General features: G+C 41.6%; 1 protein-coding gene across 1 annotated transcript in view; it reads left to right on the top strand.

Moving 5' to 3' along the window:
* The window catches only part of PPP4R4 (protein phosphatase 4 regulatory subunit 4), a 69596-nt gene that overhangs the window by 29581 nt on the left and 26378 nt on the right, over positions 1-13637 (top strand). The window contains exons 3-5 of the mRNA XM_080981762.1: positions 676-778; positions 10816-10963; positions 11962-12035. Coding sequence (XP_080837888.1) covers positions 676-778; positions 10816-10963; positions 11962-12035 — 325 coding nt within the window. The remainder of the gene's footprint in view (positions 1-675; positions 779-10815; positions 10964-11961; positions 12036-13637) is intronic.

Below are 13637 nucleotides of genomic sequence, written 5' to 3'. Positions count from 1 at the left end.
ACAGTGGTGCCTCGCAAGACGAAATTAATTCGTTCTGCGAGTTTTTCCGTCTTGCAAATTTTTCGTCTTGCGAAGCACAGTTTCCCATAGGGTATTAACGGTTTTAAGAAAAAGGAAACAAACTTGCAAGACGTTTTCGTTTTTCGTCTTGCGAAGCAACTCAAAAACCGAAAAACTCTTTCGTCTTGCGCGTTTTTCGTCTTGCAAGGCATTCGTCTTGCGAGGTACCACTGTACATTCTTACCAAGCCCCCTCAAGTTAGCAGTTGCTTTATTGGTGATGCAAAAATACTACTTGCTACACATCTGGAAATGATAAGACTTTCATTGGCTTGTAACATTGTCTTGCCTCAGCTGCATGTTGCTTCTGTTTTGGTAAAGCAATTAAAATGGTGTTTTAAGGATACATTGTGACTTTACTGAATGCATTTCAATCACATCACATCGGAGGTAGAATGTTTTCGTTGTGTATTGTTATGCTACTTCTAGTTAATTAAATGAAGATTTGTGTTGCATGCACTTTTAAATTAAATTTCAAAGCGTTAAATACGTGTAATTTATGTATTGTAATACTTAAACAAGAGAGATATGAGCAAAAGTTTTTTGGGTTTTTTTGTCTTTTGCTAAAGATGTTCTCATTGCAAAATACTTTAAAACAAATGTGTTTTTTTATAAGTTCTGGTCAGGATATCCAAGGAACAAGCGTGGTTGCAAGTCTTCCAGTTCTGATGCGACAGAATCCTGCAGAGACGCTAAGAAGAGTCCTGCCAAAAGTTAGAGTAAGTGTAGTATGCCTTACTTTGATTGTTGTTTTTTATCTTCTTTAAAATAATTGAATGCGGCCCACATCCCATTCTTGCTAATGACAAAGCTCCCATTGATTTTAACAATTGTGAGTCAGACCTTCAATAAAGAAGGCAACAAAAGAAAACATGTTTTTCAGATTGAATAACATACACCAATAGCACTGTATTCACTGTAGCACTCCAATAGCACTCTTTATAATTAGTGTATTTGTATGAGATTTTAGTTATTTAACCATATATGGAAAATTAAAACTGCTAGCTATCCTGATGAGATGAATGTATGTTTATTGCATTATTCTGGGATATCAGTGCTATTGGTTTCCAATAGTTGTCTCCAGTCAATAATTTGTCTACTGGTTTATTTATGTATGCATTTAAGGCTTGCTTATACTATCCTGGGCTGAGGGCAGATTACAAAACATTTATATTTTATTTAACAAGGGAGTGACAGAGACAGGTTTTGACTCAAAAGGGCTTGCAATCACATACACTCTCTCTCTCTCTCTCTCTCTCTCTCTCTCTCTCTCTCACACACACACACACACACACACACAATGTTTTAGTTTGAAAACTTTAGACTTTTCACAAACCCTTAGGTATAATTTTAATTTCCTCCTCCAAAACCCTAAGCTTTCACCAAGAGAACTCCTTCCACCCAGTTCAAACACCTGCTCTTTCATTTACATGTTTTATGTGATCCAAAGAACCCATTATTTAAGGAGCTGCTCAGCTAGCTCTGGGCACTTAGTGTGGCCTTGGACTTGTCATTCTTGAACAATAGTGCTCCATGCTGTGTTGTAAGATGAAAAGGCCTATGGAACACGCAGAAGCTCTTTGGTACACCTAAAGTAGTGGAAGGGATTGCAGACAATAGTGCCTCTGTGTACACTGCCTGTGCTAATGGAATCCTGTTGTAGCTTGGAAATGCTTGTATAAAATATGAAGTTGCTTGAGATCCGTATTGGAAGCCATGGTCCAAGTGTCCTTCCCATCTGAGTTGAGGAAGGTGGAGACTGGTGACAGAGCAGCATCCCAAGGGACGCTTGAATGGTGCCTACCCTTCTAACTTTTAGGCACCAGATAAATACATTCATGGGGGGAGGGGGTTGGAGCTTTTAATTAGATTTTTCTTTCAGTGCTGTTGTTTTTATTGTTTTCTGGTACGCCTATGAATTTCTACTTGTATACATTCTTAATCTTACTGTTTCCTTTCAGATTTTTCTTTCTCTAATTGGCTTTGTATGAACTAGTGTTTTATTTTTGTTGTGGCTGCTTTGGATATTTAGGATGTAATTCTATACTGCAGTCTGACACTTGAGGTCCTATAGGTTTAGACATGAGCCTTCCTATGCTGGTGGAATGTGGCCATGACTCAGTCATCGAAGCCATTCTGCTTATGACGTTGTGCTGTCAGAAAGGCTGAAATGGGATGGGAATGTGGGCAGCATGGCAAAGAAGCACACTTAATTTGTATCCTGCAAAATAAGTTTCCATCTCCATTGCAGAACTAGAACCAAGAATTTTACTCCCACTGATTTCAGAGTAAGGGGATTTTTTTTTAGCCAACAATTAAAGATTTTGACTGTGCTGTATGTGTTGTTTCTTTGTTGTCAAGGATTGATAGACAGGGATCCTTTTCCCCCACCCTAGTAGTGGAATATAGTGTTTTTAAAAAATGTTTTTAGAAGTTTTTATTGTTTTTTAATACTTTATTTTTATTTTTAAATTGATTGCTTTGCTTCTTTGCTGTCTGCTGCCATGACCTCCTTTTGGGAGGAAGCATGGGAGTGATGATGATGATGATAATACTACTACTAATAATTATATATGACCTCAGGGGTGGGCAAGAGGCTTGATGGGCTCTAAGACAGTGAGCTCTCCTTTATCGACTCAGTCAGGTCCCCTGATTGCATGCTGCCAGGGTGTACGAGACAGTGAGCGGGGTTCAGAAGAGATGAGGGGGGAGAAAGATGGGTTGAGAGAAGAACTCCATGCCCTCCTGAGTCGGCCACTGGAGGTCGCTGCTGTCAGTGTCTTTCTGTGGCTGCCTTCATTGCATATCCTGGTCCCTGCTATTGGCTGCTTGCCAGAAAAGTGGCTCATGAACCCCTGAGTGGCTGATGACCCCTTGTCCGTTCCTGTGTGTATGTGTGCTCACGTGTGGTGCTTGTAAAACTGGTTGTGAGGAGCATTAGGGGATTCAAGCCCCTGTCCGTAGGGAGAGATGCATGGGGACTAGCAGTTGGGGGAACATCATTGTCTGCGCCACTGAGGCTGATGGAGTGGGGCAGACGTGGTGTTGTGCATGTTTTGTGTGTGGTGAAGCAGGTTGTGTGCCTTAGCCCCTTCATGTATGCTTACCATGTCGTGGACGCTGGCAGAATTTTCAGGGACGTTGTGGGTGTGTCTGTCATTGCTATGCTGTTTGTGTGTTTTCTGTGTTATGTGTTTTCACCTTGTCCCCTTGGGCCAAGCACGCATGGATGCAGCGGCTGTTCCATCAGTGGAGTGGCAGCACAATATTAACATAGAATTGCTCTGTCTATTTTCGCAGCCTCTTCAGTCTGACTTACAGGAAGCATTTCCCTTTTCTTTAAAGATTTGTTCCCTTAGATTTCCCTTTTGTTTAAAGAATTCTATTTTCTTTCTGTTACAAGTGTGACATCTACTGAAGGGTTCAGTTGTTGTTAGTTGTTAGGTATGTGGCCTTCTAGTAAGGAAGTAGTAGGAGTCCTTATGATAAAGTGCCCCCTTTTAATTGGCTGAGCCATGTGTGGCATTTGAAATCTTGCCGACTGAAGTTCTGGAACACATCTGAACATTTGTTGGTTGGTTCTTCTTTCATTTAAGTTCTGAACAAAGTGGCAATTTTCTAATTTAGCCCAAGGGCTCTTTAATATATTTCCAGCATATTCCCATCCGCCTCTTTCTTCCTGCGTTTCCCTGAATTATTTGCTGGACTTTAAAGGTCATCCATAATAGTGACTGTGGAGGCTTTGGGGGGAAACAGAACAAACGGAAAAGGAGTAATAATTGTAAGTGCTTGCAAGAGCCTCAGACTATCATTGCTAATAATTTGGGCTAATCTTTTTCATGTTGTCATGGCTCTTATTCTTAGGTGGTCTGCAAGCTGAAAATTACGCTGGTTCACTTTGCTCTTTAAAATGACAAGATGAGAAGAAACCTTTGACTTATTAAAAATGTCAGCTTACTTGACTATAGTGTTGTGATATGGGTATCTTCTGACTTTTTACTGAAGGAAGAAGACTTCTAAGAATAGCTTGACTGTGAGGTCTCTCTCAGCAGAGTAGGTGAAGAGTGTTTTGAAACATACTTCCTGTTTGGGTGCTATTTGGCCCTTGGGCTTCAGGCTCCCATGTAACCCTCCTCAACTCTCACCTTTGCCCTCAGCACAGAGAAAAGGTACTGAGTGAGGGCAACCTTCTACCTTTAAATCATGAGTTCAAATAAATAGGAGGTTTCTCTGGTGCATTCTTTTGTCTTCTGCAAGCAACAAGATAAATGGGATAGGAAGTGTACAAGCCCAGAGATTATATTCAGAAAAACATGTGGGAGCTCAAATTTTGTAAGCCATCAAGGGTGTACACACTTAGTGTCCCTTCTTCAACCTTTTTGCATTCAGTTCTGCAGTAACAGCATTTTACAGAATGCAATTAGATTTCTCCAATTAGGAATCCTGATTATGCGGGGTAGGACCAGGAGCCAGTCGAGTCATTGGGGGAAAGGCTTGTGTGGACAGGCATCTTTTCCCAACCCATTATATGCCCACATGTACTCTTTTGTTGCCTGGAGAGGGCTTAGGCCTGTTTCAGATCCTACTCTAAAAATAGCATCCTCATCCAAAGAAGACCTGGACAAGTGAAGTTTCTACTTCTTTGAGTTGCTGTTCATAGCAGTTTAATGTTATAATTTGAGATGACTATTGTTGCCATTAGTAGTATTGCACAAAATTCAGGCTTGTTAGTAATTATTTATTTCACTACTGTGGCATCTAGATTTTTCAGAAGTATGTTAACATATTAATTTGCATTTATTTGAATATACTGTATAAGCTAATTCATTTTGAGATTTCAGGATAGCATACAAGCAATCATTGGGGGGGGGGGGATCTAAATATAACAAAATGGCTTAAAGCACAACATATTTTGCATTCTGTCATCCTTATCCAGCTCAGCTAACACAATCAGAAAGGTCTTATACTGCTTTCAAAATATTCACAGGTTTTCTGTAGGTAGTTTCACCATTTCTTAGAAAACTTTATTTCAGTGGAGTGGAAATGGTTCTTCAACACGTTTTTTAACACACCCGACAATAAACAGGGTTCTTACTTTGCCTGGGAATGTGGTTGATAATTGGATAATCTTGCACTAATTATTATTTCACATCAGAAAACTAGCTGGTCAGCTGATGTGGAACTGCCAGGCAGTGACTTGTTCTTGGGTGCCGAATAGCAAGTAAATCCATGACTATTTTGCCTCTCTTCTTAGATAGTATATCATTCTATTATGGCTGTAGTCCAACCTGCTCCTGTTGACATTATTTTGTCATATATCATGGGCTGAATAATGATTCTGCATATCAGCATGGGTGGGGACTTGGCAAAAGCAGCAATTATGCCTGCCCTGTGTATCCTTCCATGCTTTATGAATCATGGTTGGGCTACCATGAAACCCAAAACTCCTCAGTCTCCCAGCTCAGTGCAGTCTTCCTATTTCACTTGCAAATGGCAGTTAAAGAGCACTCAAGCCAGGATACAAGAAATGAATTATTATTATTATTATTATTATTATTATTATTATTATTATTAAATTTGTATACCACCCTATACCTGCAGTTCTCAGGGTGGTTCACAGGATAAAATATGTGAAGTCCCATTTGTGATCATGTTTCAAACTAACGTTATAATAGTCTGACCTTATGTAGTCTGGTTCTAACCTCTTTCACATGAATAGGAAGTGGATCTGAGCTGCAGAAATGATTCAGTTGAGCCTTTCATCCCATCCTTGGCTCCCAGTCCTTTCCACCTGATTTTTTCATGACAGGATGCAGTGGGAAAGAGTGAAACGAACACCAAGACTTAGGGTTTCTTCCATAACTGGAACAGAAGCAAAGGGGGGGGGGGCGCATCTTGCTACTTCCTCCAAGGTTGTCACCTTTGACAACTGTCTTATTTGTCTAATGGGCAAGCCAGCACTGTTCATTCTGAGTTTCTTGCTATTGCAAGCTAAGCAGCTGGTATGTGGGAGAAGATTGGAAGGAGATGCTTAGTATGCATTAAAAAAAGGACATGTAATGGTTTGCTCCCGGAATCTTGGGATTTATGCTGCTGTTTACAAGCTAGTTAAATGTAAACCATTCTGAGAAGATGGATTTAGACAGAGGAGTGGCCAAAGGGCATGCTCTGACATCCTCAAATTACGGGTATAATAACAACACTGGTCCTCAAAACATTCTTATCAAGGTGTGGCAATGTGATAAATACAGATTTTGTACTGTAAATCTGTGACTCCTGGCCTGTTACATATGTTCTAAATAATAGAATTTTAGTGTAAGGTCGATTGCTTTTGTTCTGGTAATGCCTTAGGGGTGTATCCAACACTGCTCATGTATAAACAGAGCAGACTTCTGCTTATGCAATGGGACTTCACCTTCCGCTCCTGCCTGCAGTCTGCTGTGTTCCCTCAAAATCAGCTCCAAATGATTGAAGGAATGCACTGGAACAGCTTTTGGTAGTGCAAGCGGGACTGCAGGGGAGAGCAGGGAAGTTAGGCTCCTCTTGTGTAATATTGGGTCCTTCCCATAGTTAATTTTCTTGCCGAAACTCAAAAGACAAGTTGGCTTAGTGCTCAAAATGTCTTGCAATCAGGAATGCCGGAAGTGTGCACATTACATACAAGGATGATGCATTCTTTTATTTCAAAAAAACTGTATTTTCAAGGAGAAGGAAGTGAACATCTTTGTAAATCCTGATCACTAGGATCCTTTTGGGTCAACAAAAGGAGTATTGCACTTATGGCAAGTTCAGTTTAAGTGCATGTGAGTTAGAGCTCAGGCTGCCCAATGGCCCAGCACAAGGTTTGGTTTAGTAACTTCACTCCTCTAGGTCACAGTTCCAAAGCTGCCATTGTTTTTCTTGGGAACAGAGAACTAACTGACCGTCATTTGAGAAGGCTTTTAGATATCATCTGTTGCCTTTTCCAAGCAGCAACCACTATTGTACGAATCCCCATGGGACCTTTCTTCTGGGTAGGCTCTGATACTTTTAAAAGACTGTGGCAGGCAGCCTGTTGATTATTGCGTTTATTTATATACCGCTTGATATTAAGGAAAGCTCCAAGTGGATTACAAAAATACTGAAATGAAATAATGAAATCAACAGTGGCCAAAAAGAAATAAAACATATGCAACTTCTCCATGTCTCTATAGGCTTGCCTAATCAAAAACATTTTAAGCAGGCACCAAAAAAGAGTACAGAGAAGATGCCTGCCTGATGTCAATAAGCAGGCAGTTCCAAAGTGTAGGTGCTGCCACACCAAAATATTGATTTCTTAGAAGTATGGATCTAGTATTATATGCTACCTATAACAGTGCCAGTTCTGCAGATCCAAGTAGTCAAGTGGGCATAAATGAGATCAAGTGACCCTAGTCTGCTCCTGCTCTTAATCTGTTGGTGCTTTCTTGTCTTTCTCCCCAATGTTCTGTCACTCTCAATTTGTTTTCCCACTACAAGATATCCGTGCCTTGTTCTATGGGATTCTAAGGGATATTTAATGGCATTCAAGGGCAAACCCTTAGTGAAAAATTAGAGAAACTTGGAATTGTAAAATATATTTGAATTACACTTATCATCCAGTAAAATGCTAAATACAGCTCTTTAATCAAGGCACACAGGCACTATGGTGAACATATCTAAATCTTCCTCCTTAAACGTGAATAATTGATTTTCCTTATATTTTTATGTTTCATATGTGTAATTCTGGATTGACATTTCCATATTGAGCTGTCATGGTTGTTCGTCTTGCATAGAGGAAATGACGTGTGCACGTTCTATTCACGCAACAGCTGTCAGCAAAATCTTTAAGCCAGGATGTTTCACTTGGATGTCAAGTCTTTCAGTTTTGTGCCATAAATTTCCACCTTGGTGCAGCTCTTTCTCTGTATCAGAGTCATCAAGGAAAGTTGAAGCACTGCACCTTTTTTATTCCTTTGTAATACCTTTGTGTAGGTTTTAAAAGAGCTTGACAGTTTATATTGTCAGCTTTCACTCTGACAGCATACTAGAAATTAGAACTTACTTAACATTTCATTTATTATATTGTTAACCATTTGAGCAGATTACTTTACCATTTAACAAATAGGATGAGTGTATCAATAAATCTCATTCTACGTATACTTAAGAATATGGAATGTCTTGCCTTCCCACCTCCCAGATGATATACCTCATCTTATGCGCATTTGACTTCTGCAATTTCAACTGTACAGTGGAAGACAGTCCGGTTGAAATTGTGCAAGTCAAGTCCCAAGCAAGCCCAATAACTTACAAGCTCTTTCAATGGCAGGTTCACTTGGGGTCACTCAGGCAAGACCCACTTGGTGGGCTGGTTTTGGGACTGGTGGTAATTAATAATAATAATAATAATAATAATAATAATAATAATAATAATAATTTATTTGTACCCCGCCCATCTGGCTGGGTTTCCCCAGCCACTCTGGGTGGCTTCCAACAAAGATTAAAAATACATTAAAATGTCACACATTAAAAACTTCCCTGAACAGGGCTGCCTTCAAATGTCTTCTAAATGTCAGGTAGTTGTTTATCTCTTTGACATCTGATGGGAGGGCGTTCCACAGGGCGAGCGCCACTACCAAGAAGGCCCTCTGCCTGGTTCCCTGTAGCTTTGCTTCTTGCAATGAGGGAACTGCCAGAAGGCCCTCGGCACTGGACCTCAGTGTCCGGGCAGAACGATGGGGGTGGAGACGCTCCTTCAGGTATACTGGGCCGAGGCCATTTAGGGCTTTAAAGGTCAACACCAACACTTTGAATTGTGCTCGGAAATGTACTATGAGCCAATGTAGGTCTTTCAAGACTGGTGTTATGTGGTCTCAGCAGCCACCCCCAGTCACCAGTCGAGCTGCTGCATTCTGGAGTAGTTGTAGTTTCTTGGTCACTTTCAAAGGTAGCCCCACGTAGAGCGCATTGCAGTAGTCCAAGCGTGAGACTAGAGAATGCACCACTCTGGTGAGACAGTCTGCGGGCAGGTAGGGTCTCAGCCTGCGTACCAGATGGAGCTGGTAGACAGCTGCCCTGGATACAGAATTGACCTGCGCCTCCATGGACAGCTGTGAGTCCAAAATGACTCCCAGGCTTTGCTCCTGGTCCTTCAGGGGCACAGTTACCCCATTCAGGATCAGGGGGTCCTCCACACCAGCCCCACAAGAACAGTACTTTTGTCTTGTCAGGATTCAACCTCAATCCATTAGCCGCCATCCATTCTCCAACTGCCTCCAGGCACTCGCACAGGACGTTCACCGCCTTCACTGGTTCTGATTTGAAAGAGAGGTAGAGCTCTCACAAGATCTCGCGGGACAATGTGACTTCCCTCAAGATCTCATGGGAGCATCCCTAGCACTTTTAGAGCTGGTGTGCCAGTAAGGCTGAGAGCTTAAAAGCTCTTTTCTTACTGGGTAACCCCAAGCGGACCCGGAGTGAAAAGAGCTTTTAAGCTCTTGGCCTTGTTTGCTGGGCAAGGCCCACTCAGCACACTAGCTCTAGGATTGCTGGGGATGCTGTCTCTCTCCTCCCCCCCCCCCCCGCCCCTCATCAGCCACTTTAGAGGAAGCAGGCTGGCTAGCTGCAGGGAAGCTCCAAGGGTTTGGCTATACACAGTTTCAGCGTATACACATAACCCTTGGAACCGAACCCCCATTTAAGATGAGGCATTGCTGTACTATAAACGTTCTTTCTATATCAATAATTTAGGAAGTAAAGTTAAATATCGGCCTGTACATTTTAGACGTCTCTTCTAGGTATGCAGTAGATTTGTATCTCCAGCTCAGAGGCACAACACATAAATTGAAATGAGTTCTACTTGATTTGTGGTGACAGACCCATGCTGTGCATGGAGGAAATCGCATGAATATAGAAGCCTCACTAAACAGGAAAGATACCTAAAGCCACAGTTAATGATATTCAGTACAAAACATTATAATCCATTTACATCTTTGCCATACTGATGTCTGACGCACAGGAGTCTGTCAGTGCTTTGGGTGTATTTATGCCATTTATTGATTATACAAATGTGTGTCGTTGTGATAGACTGATTGTGTATGGAGAGAGGGCACCTCTCTAGACTCTGTATGAAGACCCACACTGTACTTCAGGGGAGTTTGGGCTGCACTTTGCTGGGGGCAGGGCAGGCAGGGGTTGCTCACACTGCCACATTTCCCCCTACTGAATTTACCTCTCCCCGCCACAAGTGGAGTGAGTGGCAGCCATTCTGCAGGAAATAAATGAGTTCACTCAGTACTGGTTAAGAATCCCCATATCCTGCCCCAAGTTAACTCCGTATCTGAGGTGAGGCACAGGTTTTGCCCCCAAAACTGTGTTCCACATTGCAGCCCAGTTATTTTGTCCAATAGAAATTAGCAGGATCAATTGAAAACAGAGCCAGATCCCATACACAACAGAATATTGGGAATCTTAATAGGTACATACTGGGTGAACTCTCCTCAGCTTGTTTGAGAAGTGGCTTTGTATTTTGAAGGGGCAGTTTATATTTGACAAAAAGAGAGGATTTAAGATGAATTATTAGCATGTTGCCTTGCATGCTCTTCTGGTTTTATAAAATTATGGTGCATTTTGTCTGGTACAGATAATTTTTGGCCTGACCATGCTCTTTCTTGCTGTAATGGTTATGTTTGCCTTTCATATCTATAATCCTCACTCTTTGATTTAAATCTTCTTCTCTCCCCTGCCTCGGATTACACAGGAGGTCCTGCCTGTTGCAGGGGTGGAGATGCAGTTAACAGCTGCTGTTTCACTTTTGACTATTCTACAAGAGGAGTCAATATCCATCCATACTTACTCCCACTCCTTCCTACACATCATTCTACAGAATCTGGAGCACAGAGATGCAGGTCAGAGGCATGTCATGCTGCTGATTTCTTAGCTTGCTATGCTTTTTCTTTGCTCAGTGATGTACTATTTAAAGCAGTGCATGCACCAATAAAAAAATAAAACAGTGGCATAGTGCGATCTTGCCAACACTATGTATAATGCAGTATGCAGTTGATTACCCAACACCTGATTTTGAAGTACAGTAGAGCTTTGAGGGCCTTAGCTTGAAGCTCCTAGTCTACATTTCCCTTTAAGTGATCACTGCCTGTGCTTCGGTTCAAATAGCCATGAATTGTATCAGCAGATTTAAAACAGATCTCATGTTGTGTGTATGTGCTCCGGAAGCTGACTTGATTTTGTTAGCACGGTCCAGAAGAAAAATAATGTCCTAGATCAGGAAACAGCCCTTCAACATCCCAGAAATGTTCCGTTTTTAAAAGATCTACACAGGAAAGAACTGAAAATGCTACTGCTATTCTAGCCTGCATCAACAGATGTATTGTGTCCAGATCAAGGGAAGTAATAGTACTGCTCTATTCTGCCTTGGTCAGACCACAGCTGGAATACTGTGTCCAGTTCAAAACAGGCCACTTGCTTCTAATGAAAAAGATGGACAAAGAGCACTCCCAAACTCCAAACCTGATCCTTTAGGGTGAGTGCAGGCTCCTCCAGAAAAGGTGGGTCACCATTCACCTGGGAGGGCAAACCCACTTACTAGCGGTACTTTCGTTTGGCTTAGATTGAGACTCAGTTTATTGATCCTCATCCTATCCATTACTGCAGCCAAGCACTGTTTTAGCACCTCTGCTACCTTGATGAAAAAGAGAGTTGCATATTGCTGACACATCATTCTTTATCTCCAGATGACCTTCCCTCAGCAGTTTCACGTGGATGTGTCCATCCTCATGTTAGTTGCCATTAAGAGCTTGGTTAATTGAGGTCACAACCTGAAGGAGCTTAATGAAATAGGAATATGATATAACATGTATATATCCACAGTCTTTTTTGTACCTCACAGGTGTCAGTAATGCATGGCTGGAAACCCTTCTTGCTGCAATAGAAGCTTTGCCAAAAGAAACCATCAGACATGAGGTGATTTTGTTTTCCTTTGAATATAACAGACAACATGAATACAGTCTGGGAAGGGGGGAGGATGTAGTGTGTTCTATAGTTTTCTGAACATTTGGCCTAACATTTTTATTTAGAGTCAAACTACGCATGCTGTTCAATTATATTTGATTGATTAAAAGCACTTACATACCGCTTAATATTACAAAAAATTTCCAGCTGTGTGCTTCAGGCAGCAAAATGTAGTTGGCTCCAGCACTGTGCTATTGAGTTGCTATAGGTTGCTGCAGCAAAGTCCATCCATCACTGTTGTCTGTGAACATGAGCCAAAGTAGGGGTATCCCAGTTCTTGAAGCCACTTCTGCTGTTAATGACACATGTTCCAACTTCCATCAGCTCCAGCCAGCATCACCAACGGTCAAGGATGATAGGAATTTTAGTATTAATCACAGGAGAGCCACAGGTTACCCTTTCTTGCTTCAGGTGTTCTTCCAGCTGCAAGGGAGCCAGTTACCTGTAAGGGCTCCTGTGTGACTAGGAGAAGATCTGAATTCCCTCATCCCCCTGGAGTAGTTCTGATTCCATGGGAAGGACACAATAAATAGGTTTCACACGCCTGTGCTTGGTTCCTCTGAATATTCTCTCAGCCCCACTGGAGCTGTTCACAGATAGGTTGCTCTCGTGTGACTAGGAGAACATCTAAAGGGCACCACAAGCGAATTTCAATCCATTCAAAGATAGCAGTGGTTGAGGCGAGGGTGTCTTGCTGGTGGCACTGCATTACATCTGCCATGATGGACGAGGTAGGGGTAGCTCTGGGTTGGCAAGGGTGCATGCATCTGACATACTGATGGTTTTAAAGCAAGGTTTTCCCAAATTTGGGTCTCCAGCTGTTTTTGGACTACAGTTCCCATCATCCCTGACCACTGGTCCTGCTAGATAGGGATGATGGGAGTTGAGGTCCAAAAAGAGCTGGAGACCAAAGTTTGGGAAACCCTGTTGAAAAGCAAACATAGACAACGTGTGGCCCATCTAGTTGAATGAATGCAGGCCATGTGTCTGCCTGCCATTTTGGTGATCTGATGAGCTGCGCTTGTCCAGCTTCGTGAGTCACACGTTTGTTTTTTTTATTTCAAAAAGATTATACACTGCTTGATTGCCCCCCAAAACTCCACCCTCAAAGCAGTTTACAAAAAGATAAAGCAACAAAATCAATAAAAATTTGCAGCCATACTTTAAAACATACAGAAGTTAAAGTACTAAAATAGATTCAAATTCTAAATTGGTGCTTAGAAATTTGTGCAGGGCAGTTGTAAAGGTTGAAGGCATAAGGTACGTGAGGGTTTTTGAACAGCCAGAATATCCTGTACAAATGTCAAATATTATTGGCATAGGAATAGTTCTCAGTATGTTGTGCACACTCCATTGTAAATTCTGAGATGGGGCAGGCTTCCTACTGAAGGAAAGCTGTATCAAATGAATGGTTGCATAGGAAATGAAATAAATGACAAGAATTTTAAAAAAATTCAATCAAAGGGTGAAAAAACTATAAGCACTGGTTTTGGGAGGTGCAAAGCACTTCTGGCTTTAAAAAATCCACTTAAAAAATTAATTGACTTCTTGCAT

This window comes from Podarcis pityusensis (assembly GCF_964106645.2).
Source record: "Podarcis pityusensis genome assembly, chromosome: 1".
Classification (NCBI taxonomy): domain Eukaryota; kingdom Metazoa; phylum Chordata; class Lepidosauria; order Squamata; family Lacertidae; genus Podarcis; species Podarcis pityusensis.
The sequence above is the reverse complement of the archived record's forward strand: the minus strand, read 5'-3'. Positions and strand labels throughout refer to the sequence as shown.